We start from the raw sequence: 11062 nt of genomic DNA on the forward strand, positions 1-11062 counted from the left end.
TAACCTTTTTAGTTGTTTCCTAGTTCTAAATACATCAAAATGTTTATAATAAGTCATTGTTTTGTGATTATTTTATAATGTGACTAGTTAGACAAACTAGTTTCTCTAGTTTAATAAAATAATTTGTTATTCATAAAACTTATAAATGGTTATGTTATTTTATCATTATATAGATAATTCGTTCATATATCAATTTCTAATGTAACCTATTATTAGCAATTTTTAAACAACATTTAATGAAGTAGGAAATAAAATAGCCATGAAAATATAATTATTTTATTTATAGTTTTAAAATTTATTACAAAACTTATTTTTATGTTTATATAACTTAAATATTTTTTCGTTTAAATATGCGGTGTGCCCCATACTAAAAAGTGTTCTGGATCCGCCACTGTATATATATATATATATATGAACAACTACACATAAACTATTTCGTCGGCAACATTTTTATTTATAATAAGAATTTTAAACTGAAAGGTAAACTAATACTGAAGCGACTTTTCATGTTGGTAATCGCGCGCTTAATCGTTAATATTCTCAAATAATCTTTCCTTTAACCTTTTCCAAATACTCCATAAAATTATATATCACATTGTATATGATCCATGACTTTGTCTATTGTACATAAAAGTATATATTTATTTTCTAATTTGATAATATTTCCAATTAATGGATTAGGAGTATTTCCTTAAATTCGGTATGTTTTGTTTCAACAAAAAGTTATTTCCAATAATATTTTTTAATTACTTCAACTGTAACAAATGATGATTAATAGATAACTGTAAGAAAGATAATTATAATAAGTATAATTTAATTATACCATTTATTGACAACAAAAAAAGGAAGAACAGGAAAATATCATGACCTTTGAATTCATCAATTTGATTATAACATTTTCCCCGTGTTTCTTATCTACCTGGTCCCTTTAAAAATTATTAGTATTCGTTTCACAAAGCAATATGATGATTTTTTCCCCATTAATTTGCATTGATAAATATTTCTACCTTTATGCGAATCACTAAATAACAAAAATAATAATATACAAGCTTTTCATAAAGTGATCATCCACATAGAAAATTGAATATATTAAAAAATTGTCACCTGCAGGTACAGTTTTGTTACCTTACTTTTTCAATGCAATAATAGTCAAAATAAATAACTTATATAAATTGACCAACAAAAAAAAAATCACCTATATAAAGAATAAGCCATGCATGAGCCAAGAAACAAATCAACCTAATAATCAAATCGAAAGCATTTTATCTCCGACCACCACCAAAAATGGTGTTAGCGACATCAGAGCCTGTTAAGAGTCAATCAAAGACGGTATGTGTGATAGGAGCAGGACCATCAGGGTTAGTGTCGGCGAGAGAACTAAAGAAAGAAGGACATAAAGTGGTGGTGATGGAGCAAAACCATGACGTAGGAGGTCAATGGCTATACCAACCAAACGTGCATGGAAGAAGATCCATTAGGAAAAAACAAAACCTTAAAAGTACATAGCAGCGTTTACTCATCCTTGAGGCTGGCTACACCGAGAGAGGTAATGGGTTTCTCTGATTTTCCGTTCATCACCACACAAAAAGGAAGAGACACGAGGAGATTCCCAGGGCATGAGGAACTTTGCTTGTATCTCAAGGATTTTTGTCAAGTGTTTGGGTTAAGAGAGATGATTAGGTTTAATGTTAGGGTTGAGTTTGTGGGGATGGTGAATGAAGATGATACTGACGATGATCGTATGAGGAAATGGATGGTGAAGAGTGTAGAGAAGAAGAGTGGTGAGGTTCTGGAAGAAGTGTTTGATGCTGTTGTTGTTGCATCTGGCCATTACTCTTATCCTAGATTGCCTTCCATCAAAGGTATATGAATTTTTTTGATGCACCTTATCTTTCATAATTAAAATCAAATTAGCTAGTTTTCATATTGGAAAATTATTCTTGTTACTAGCCTTGGTTTTGATGTTTATAGGAATGGATTTGTGGAAGAGGAAGCAACTTCATGGTCATGTTTACAGGGTACCTGATCCTTTTCGTGGTGAGGTAATAAAGTAATTAAAGAGCTTGATTTACTAATTGGAATGATGATGCATGCCCTATGATGCATCTTGCATGCATGGTGATGATGAATTGATGCTGATGATGGTAGGTCGTGGTGGTAGTTGGCTGCTCAGTAAGTGGACAAGACATATCAATTGAGCTCGTGGAAGTAGCAAAGGAAGTTCATCTAAGTGCCAAATCACTTGACATTCCTCTTGGCTTGTCTAAAGTCATTTCAAAACATCAAAATTTCCATCTTCATCTTCAGGTACACTCTCATCATCAAATATTTACACTTTTACCATGAATCCTATTTAAGAGACCACTTTAAACTCACATGGGTAACAACAGGGTCGAACCTTGATGTTCAGGAAGTCAAACATACGACTTAGCACTAGACTATATGACTCTCCGGCACTATCATATATATATATATATATTGAAATTATATACTAAATTAGTGTATATATAGTACTTATTTTAATTGTTTTGATTGCTTAATTTGTTTCAAATGGTCGTAGATTAAATCTCTAGAGGAAGATGGACAGGTCATTTTCGAAGATGGGTCTTGTATTGTAGCCGACACCATTTTGTACTGTACCGGGTAAGTTGATATTTTTTTATAAGGTTTTGTTTGGTAAGTGAATTTATATCAGAAAAAAATTTATATATTATTGAAGACAGAAAGAGTCATGGACTAATTTTATATAAAATGGTTCTATACGTTCCTTGTACTGATGTACCTAAAATGTGGTTATCTAAAAAAGCCTTACAAATAATTTTGATTAATTCCATGTGAGACTAATTTGATATGTAAATACCGGCTTTTGCATGAACCTATAAAGAATCTTTTGTCAACATTCCGAGACTAATTATTGAGTATTGATTAGAGTTAATTATTTGACAAAAAAAAAAAAAGATTAGAGTTGATTTGGCCAAAGGGGTCATGTCCTCATATGACCTTGAAATGGGTAACAGTTCGTGAAAAACGTGGTCAGGCTAGTTCACAAAAGAATAAAATTTATGATTAATAACGAATTATAATATTTTTATTTTATTTTTCAAAGGTAGAACTCATAGACCCTGAATACGTGTAGGACAGGACACGTAAATAATACCAAATTCTTGATACTATATGTTCATCCGCAGTCAGATTCACCCCGTTTCGCATATCTCCATTCGGAGAAGTGAATGGACTATAAATCTTGTCTAAATCGCTATCCACGACAAGTTCATTTTCATATTCCTAGCTACTTCTTACTGCCGACATATTCCTTCCAGTTTTAGCTCTTGGAATTTTATTTTCTATACAAAGAAAGTCCGAAATTATGGAATATGAAAAACGATTTATATATAAACATACACGTATATACATATATATATATATATATATATATATATATATATATATATATTTCTTGTCATTGTTAGATTTGGGAAATTTTATTTTTGCAAAAATACGTGTAGGTATGATTACAAGTTTCCATTTCTTGAGAGCAAAGGAAGAGTAGAAGTTGACGATAATAGAGTTGGTCCACTCTTCGAACATACGTTCTCTCCTTCTTTGTCCCCTTCTCTCTCCTTTGTCGGCATCCCTCGGAAGGTATAATTTTGGTTTATACGTTACTACTCATCATTATTCTATTATCATATCTTCTTCGGTTAACACAACACTAGCTGAGGTTTAATATTTTGCAGTTGATAGGGTTCCCATTCTTCGAATCACAAGCGATTTGGATCGCAAAGCTTCTGTCCCGAAAAACATGTCTTCCTTCCTGCGATGAGATGATGCACTCAATCTCCGAATTCTACCGCTCCAAAGAAGCCGCGGGAATCCCTAAACGCTACACTCACGACCTCGCCGATTTTAATGTACAAATTTTATAGTTGTTATATTCTTTAATTTTCTCAAAGATCGATTTTATTCCTTCATATTAGTTTATGTTTATATGTGTTACTTGAATTATTTTTACCAGTATAGCGATAAGTACGCGGATTACATTGGATTTCCGCACTTGGACCAATGGCGAAGGAAGCTATGCAAATCAGCTATATTGAATTCCATAGAAAATTTGGAGACTTATCGCGATTCTTGGGACGACGATGATTTCCTTCAAGAAACTCTTCAAGACCCTTATTTTTCTCAATTCTATACTCCTTAAGAGCTTTTCAATGTGTTCGAAACAAGTTTTTAACTTTTTTTTTTTTTTTTTTGTGTGTGAAGAAGAAATGTATTCTTAATTATGTGGTGTGAGTGTTCTTTGTAACCAGACTTTGTTACAGAGTAAAAAAAGAAACTCAATTTTATTCTTCTTCAAATTTGAAAGATTATTGATTCCGATACCAATCTATTGTCATATATATTTTTCATTCATAAGCTTCAAATTAGCCTTCCTGTTTTCTTTAGATCCCGAGAGGTATTTGTTGATGTAAGACAGTAAAAGTGCCCGTAGGCTTCGGAGAAACTCGTCGTATTGATCTTTAATTTGTGTTCTTGCACTATTCCTATGTTAAAACACACACACTCAATTGGACCTACACCACAAAAAAAAAAAGTGAAGTTGTTGTATCTACTATTGACGTTAGGTTGGTCAGCCAAGAGATTTTTTGCTTTTCTTAACATTGATCAGTCAGAGATTATGATTGATCAATTTGGGTCCTATATGTATCAAATCAATTTATGAAATGAAAATGCATTCAACTTTTTTTAATAAATTCATTCAACTATTCTGATTCCTTAAAAGGAATTTAGACAAAGACAATTGAATTTCGATATTCACGCATTTTGATCATCATTTATTCTGGAAAAAAAAGATGAGCAAAAGCCAGCAAAAATGAATACAGTTTTCAACATGTGATCATAGTTAAAAAGTTATCTATAAATTTGAACAATTGTAAAGAAAAAATCTATGATTAATCAATAATGATGTAAGAAAGTACGTTAAATAACTAATAGAAAAGCTTTCTTATAAATAAAAGACCAAACACATTTTATGAACAACCAACAAATTTTTGTCTGTTGACAAAGACAGTTAAAAAAATGACCTTTGTTATATTATTTTGATTGTACATCGTCTCTTTCTTAGAATTATTATTATTTAGATTCATTCATTCATTAATTAGATTCTTTTCAAAGATTTGCCCTTTATCTTGAATGCAATATTTAGGTGTGTATTCAATCTAATATTAGTGATTTGAGTTATTTGGAATTTTAAATGATTTCGATGATTTTAGAAAAGTTAATATGATTTATTACAAAATTCTTTCAAATCCCACATAAAACCATAAGATTTTGATTTCTATATTTTGAATTAAAGAAATCTTTTCAAATCCTCGTGAATCCCTAACAATCATTAAAATCCAAATCTACAAACTGTTTTGAATACTAGTAAATTTCTGAAAAGTTTTTAAAATCTATAATTCAATAAAATAATATTGTAAATTTTACACAAAACACTAAAAATGTCAAGTATGTTACAGTTAATTACTAAAAAAGCAAACAAAAAGGTTGACCCCAAAAAAAAAAAACCAATATACTGTATATATATAAAGCATGACCCGTGACCAATGAGACCGCACAGAACCAAATCAAAATCATTTCATCTTCCATCCACCAACAAAAATGGTGTTAGTGATAACAGAACCAGTTAAGAGTCAATCAAAGAGGGTATGTGTGATAGGAGCAGGACCATCAGGGTTAGTGTCTGCGCGGGAGCTAAAAAAAGAAGGACATGAAGTTGTTGTGATGGAGCAAAATGACGACATCGGAGGTCAGTGGTTATACCAACCAAACGTGGAAGAAGAAGAACCACTGGGGAAAACCAAAACCCTAAAAGTACATAGCAGTGTTTACTCATCCTTGAGGTTGGCCTCTCCGAGAGAGGTGATGGGCTTCTCTGATTTCCCGTTCAACGCGAAGGAAGGAAGAGACGCGAGGAGATTCCCGGGGCATGAGGAGCTTTGGTTGTATCTTAAGGATTTTTGTCAAGTGTTTGGGTTAAAAGAGATGATTAGGTTTAATGTTAGGGTTGATTTTGTGGGGATGGTGAATGATGATACTGATGATGATCGTATGAAGAGATGGATGGTGAAGAGTGTAGAGAAGAAGAGTGGTGAAGTTATGGAAGAAGTGTTTGATGCTGTTGTTGTTGCATCTGGCCATTACTCCTATCCTAGACTGCCCTCCATCAAAGGTAATACTGGTTTATATATAAAACTATTTGGAGACTTATCCTAGAAAATCATAAGCAATTATAAACGGTATTGTGTTTCTCATGATCTTGGTGTTTTATAGGAATGGATTTGTGGAAGAGGAAGCAACTTCATAGCCATATCTATAGAATGCCTGATCCTTTTCGTGATGAGGTGATTAATTATATTATTTGTAGCAATTAGTTAATTATAAACTTGATGATCATTCATGATGTATGCTAGCGTGCATGCATGATAATGGTATATGGTAGGTTGTGGTGGTCGTTGGATGTTCAATAAGTGGACAAGACATATCAATAGAGCTAGTGAAAGTGGCAAAGGAAGTTCATCTAAGTGCCAAATCACTTGACATTCCTCCTGGCTTGTCTAAAGTCATTTCAAAACATCAAAATTTTCATCTTCATCTTCAGGTACACACTCATTGTCACATCATCACATATATACTAGTATATATATATCATAGACAATAGATTAATTTGATTGCTTTCAAATGGTTGTAAGATTGAATCTTTAGAGGAAGATGGACGGGTCATCTTCGAAGATGGGTCTTGTATTGTAGCCGACACCATTTTATACTGTACCGGGTAAGTTAATGTTTTTATTCAGTAGTATAGAAGATTAATATACCTTACTATAGCCAATTTGGACAAGTGGTCATCTCCTTATATGTCAAGTGACTCGAACTTCCTTTAAAGAGGTGAAAATTAAAACACCAGTGTATGATTAGTTAGCCCTTTAATATAAATCAAGAATGCTTGACTCAAATGTTGAACTTGAGTGGAATACAAATCTTGTCAAAATACTCTCAGCGATAAGATCATTGTTCATATGCCCTACTTCTTGTCTTGGGGGCCGACATAGTCGTTCCAGTTCTTTTCCTTAGAATTTTGAATTTTCTCTAAATACGTGTGAATAGTTACAAACAAAAAAACTGTCAGAATTGTGGAACAGACTCTACATGAATAAATGCACATGGATATAAACATTTCTTGTTATTGTTACAGTCTGGAAATTTTATGTTTTACTAACTAAAGAAGAGAGAGTAAAAACAATGTGGGCACAAAATACGTGTAGGTATGATTACAAGTTTCCGTTTCTTGAGAGCAAAGGAAGAGTAGAAGTTGATGATAATAGAGTTGGTCCTCTCTTCGAACATACGTTCTCTCCTTCTTTGTCCCCTTCTCTCTCCTTTGTCGGCATCCCTCGGAAGGTCTACTTTTGGTTTATACGTTACTAATCATTATTCTAATATCTTCTTCGGTTAACACAACACTAGCTGATTGAAAAAAGGTTTACTATTTTGCAGTTGATAGGGCTCCCATTCTTCGAATCACAAGCGATTTGGATCGCAAAGCTTTTGTCCGGCAAAACATCTCTTCCTTCTTCGGACCAAATGATGCAATCAATCTCCGAATTCTACCGCTCTAAAGAAGCCGCCGGAATCCCTAAACGCCACACTCACGACCTCGCTGAATTCAATGTACAAAGTTTCTCCTTTTTTTTTTTTTTTAGTCTTTAATTTCAAAGTTCCATCTTTTTCATCTCATATGATAAGACTCTGTTATTGATATTTGCAGTATAACGATACATACGCGGATTACATTGGGTTCCCACATCTAGAGGAATGGAGAAAGACGTTGTGTCTAAATGCTATATTGAATTCCATTGAAAATCTGGAAACTTTTCGTGATTCTTGGGACGATGATGATCTTCTTCAAGAAACTCTTCGAGACCCTTATTTTACTCAACTCTCTCCTCCTTAAAAACATTTCCTTTTTTTTTTTTTTTCTGTGCAATGAAAATCTAAACTTTTTTTTAAATTTCATCTGCTTTTTTGATAAAACTTGTAAAAGCTAAACCCAAAAAAGTTTCACTGATTTAGTATATCTCTCCTATGTGGTGTGGTATGATCTCTGTAACTAGACTTTTAATATCTCAAGAACCTGAAAGCAAAAAAGGTATGGAGGTTCTGGTAAAAGCAGCAGGACTTCTGATGCCTCTTCTTCGTTTTCTTATGGTTCCCCAATCGATTACCATGTTTTCCATCAAACTGGAGTGAGCATCATTCGTTTCAGAGGCTTTGTTTCCTGTAAAAGTTCTTAGGTTCTGAAGAAACCCGTCATGTTGTTGTCGCTTTCCTCGACTGCGCAGGGTCCTCTTGTGTTTAGGATGAACATTTGTTCTTTGCTCCTTTGGCTTCATCTCTGTTAGTTGTGCCTCAAAATCGTCTATTTGGTAATCAGAGTGGACTCCGGTCACCGATAGTCCAACTTCACTCTTTGAGTCTTCAACAACCGAAGATGCGATTTTAGCAAACCAATCCAGAGAAGTGATACAATAAGAGGAGGTTTTGATGCTGGACATTTTAGCTAAATCTGATGATGAAATATCAACTATAGCCTCTGCTGCTGCTATGGATAACTCTTGTTCCTCTTCCTCTGTAACAAGAAAGCTCCCTCTGGTCTTTAATTTGGTTCTTGAAATCTTCCCCATAACCTTGCCTGATTCTACGTGTGGTTTACGACAACTTCTTCTCTTAACCTCAGGCACAGACTTTGAACTTTCTTTCTCCAGACGCTCTTGATAATGGTCAGAATCAGGGATGTACGAGGCAGGACTCAGTGAATGGTTATCATCTTCATTGAGACCAAAGTTTGAGCCAAGATTTGAGCGTTTCCTGGATTTGCCGCGAGGAAACTTTTCAACACTTCTGGATTTTGCTTTACGCTTAGCTTTCTTCCTAGGCCGAGGCCGTGAGTAACATTGGTGGAAGAGTGAAATGGTTTTTGAAGATGGGAGCGCTAGAACTATCGCTCGTGAATGTGATGGCTCTGATCCGTGCAATGAAGCTGAAACAAACTCTTGAGGTTGCTGCTCTGACTTGATCGTCCTGATTATAGTTGCTTCTTCTTCAGATGAAAGGGGAGACATATTCAAGTCGATTCCATTCTCTGCACAAAATAATAGACTGATCAACTTCAAAAAGACATTGATAGCTTTCATTACATCAAAGACAATGTTACAAAAAATAATGATCAAGTACCATATAGTAAACATATCTCACCAGCTTTACACTTTGTAGATATTAGCGGCTCTTGCACTTCTGGTTCTGCTCTTTCACTCCTTGTTAGGGCTGGAGTTAGGAACTGATTAAGCTCATAATCTGAATGTTCCCCGATCTTGGCAGGTTCATTCAAGTCAAGTTTACATTTGAACCTTGACAAACCGGTTAAATGCTGCACACTTTCGGGCTGGACAAAGGATTCAAGAGGCATGTAACTTGGGGATTGATCATCTTTAGGAAAGCTGGGAACTTCTACATTCTTTGAACCTTCTTCTTCCATATCAAGATACTCGTAAGACGGTGATTCAAGATCCAAGACCTTCTCTCCAGACTTATCAATCTCATCTCCAGAAACTCCAGCTTCATCAATCTTGGCAGATGCGTCTTCTGGTGGCCAAACGCTAGTTTTGGATGTGGATATGATAGAACCCATCCAGTGTATACTTCTTCCCCCGGCATTAGGAAATAGATGTTGAGGTTGAGTGTATATGTTATTGGTTTCCTCCATTTCCATCATCAGATCCTTCTGCCTTTGATACAGACGATGAAGCTCGTGGATCTGAAATGACAAGTATTATAATAAGAGAGACTAGAAACACTGAAATAAAACATCTATTGCACACACACACACTCATAAAAGAGTGATATTCACAGCGCAATGTAAAGTAATTCAAAGCTTACCTGATTTTCAAAGATAGATTCTTGGCCAAGCATGGTATGTTTCAGTGTTTCCTTGTAGTGTCTGAAATAAAGATCACAGTAGAGTAGTCTATTGGCAAAAACCGTATCAATATCCTGAACAGGACACAAACTCCACAAGCTGTCCTCTTGCTTTTCCATTTGCAGTCTAGGAAGATTCATTCAACACCGGAAAAAGCATAAACCCTGCGGTATCAAGAAAGAGGAGGATTGCATCAAGAAAACCATTACCAGTTTTGATTTAGCATCTGTTAAGAACACAGCCTTCAAAAAAAAAAAACTAATTTTATCATTGGCTAAAACAGTGAATCAACTAATAAATAAATCCATGAAAGTTGACTATATGAAGACAGCCCCTTAAAATCTATCTAAAGAATCTTATTATAAAAAAAAATAAAAAATGGTCAGTTCCAAAAAAAAAAAAAAAAATGGCATCCTTTAAGAACAGAACAGAACTGAGTAGCAACAAACAACATTGTAAACGTAATGTACACCGACAGATCAAACTGATGCATCAGGATTCAAGAGGAGTACTATTACAAACATTAGAAACAAGAAAAAAAAACTGAAATTTCAGCAATGATTCGTCGAAAGGGGGAAAAAGAAAGATGAAACAGCCATTGATGAATCTGCGAGAGAAGAAACCCGGAAACATGATCCGAGAAGGATGAAATCGAAACGAAAGAGAAAAGATTAGTGGAGTAGCTTTCGAACATTGTTGAATCTTACCTTTACAAAAGAGAAGATCTTTTACGAAGAATGAAGCATTCGAGTGGATTTTTCTGAGATGCGAGTTTATCTTCTCTGCTCAAGAAGCTTGGAACAAAAAAAACGCGATGATGTGGTGAAGCGATTAAGAGATCTGGAAGATTTGTCAGAGAGTAGAGAGAGAGAGAGAGAGAGAGAGAGAGAGAGAGCAGAAAGCTTGAAGAGGAAGCGAAGCAAATGGGAGTTGAGACTTTGCCGTCTTTACTCTGTACTTTCTCCGTCTTTTTGATTCTTCACAAAAAAAAAAAAAAAAAAAAAAAAAACACGTTTCTTCTAGAAA

At 34.4% G+C, this 11062-nt stretch overlaps 2 protein-coding genes and 1 pseudogene across 2 annotated transcripts; 2 read left to right on the forward strand and 1 right to left on the reverse strand.

Annotated features, from left to right (window-relative positions):
• On the forward strand, nucleotides 1208-4375 carry LOC104762241 (annotated as a pseudogene).
• LOC104762243 (flavin-containing monooxygenase FMO GS-OX-like 8) lies at nucleotides 5638-8135 on the forward strand. The gene is made up of 7 exons (XM_010485493.2): nucleotides 5638-6232; nucleotides 6334-6404; nucleotides 6503-6661; nucleotides 6753-6835; nucleotides 7326-7461; nucleotides 7558-7731; nucleotides 7829-8135. The coding sequence occupies exons 1-7, from the start codon at nucleotides 5662-5664 to the stop codon at nucleotides 8012-8014; spliced, it is 1380 nt and encodes a 459-aa protein (XP_010483795.1). The 5' UTR covers nucleotides 5638-5661; the 3' UTR covers nucleotides 8015-8135.
• LOC104762242 lies at nucleotides 8106-10971 on the reverse strand. Its single transcript, XM_010485492.2, has 4 exons — nucleotides 10744-10971; nucleotides 9997-10200; nucleotides 9316-9874; nucleotides 8106-9202 (listed from the first exon to the last, which is right to left on the reverse strand). Exons 2-4 carry the CDS (start codon nucleotides 10174-10176, stop codon nucleotides 8187-8189), a joined length of 1755 nt encoding a protein of 584 aa, XP_010483794.1. The 5' UTR covers nucleotides 10177-10200; nucleotides 10744-10971; the 3' UTR covers nucleotides 8106-8186.

The sequence above is a fragment of the Camelina sativa genome, chromosome 18 (assembly GCF_000633955.1).
Source record: "Camelina sativa cultivar DH55 chromosome 18, Cs, whole genome shotgun sequence".
NCBI lineage: Eukaryota > Viridiplantae > Streptophyta > Magnoliopsida > Brassicales > Brassicaceae > Camelina > Camelina sativa.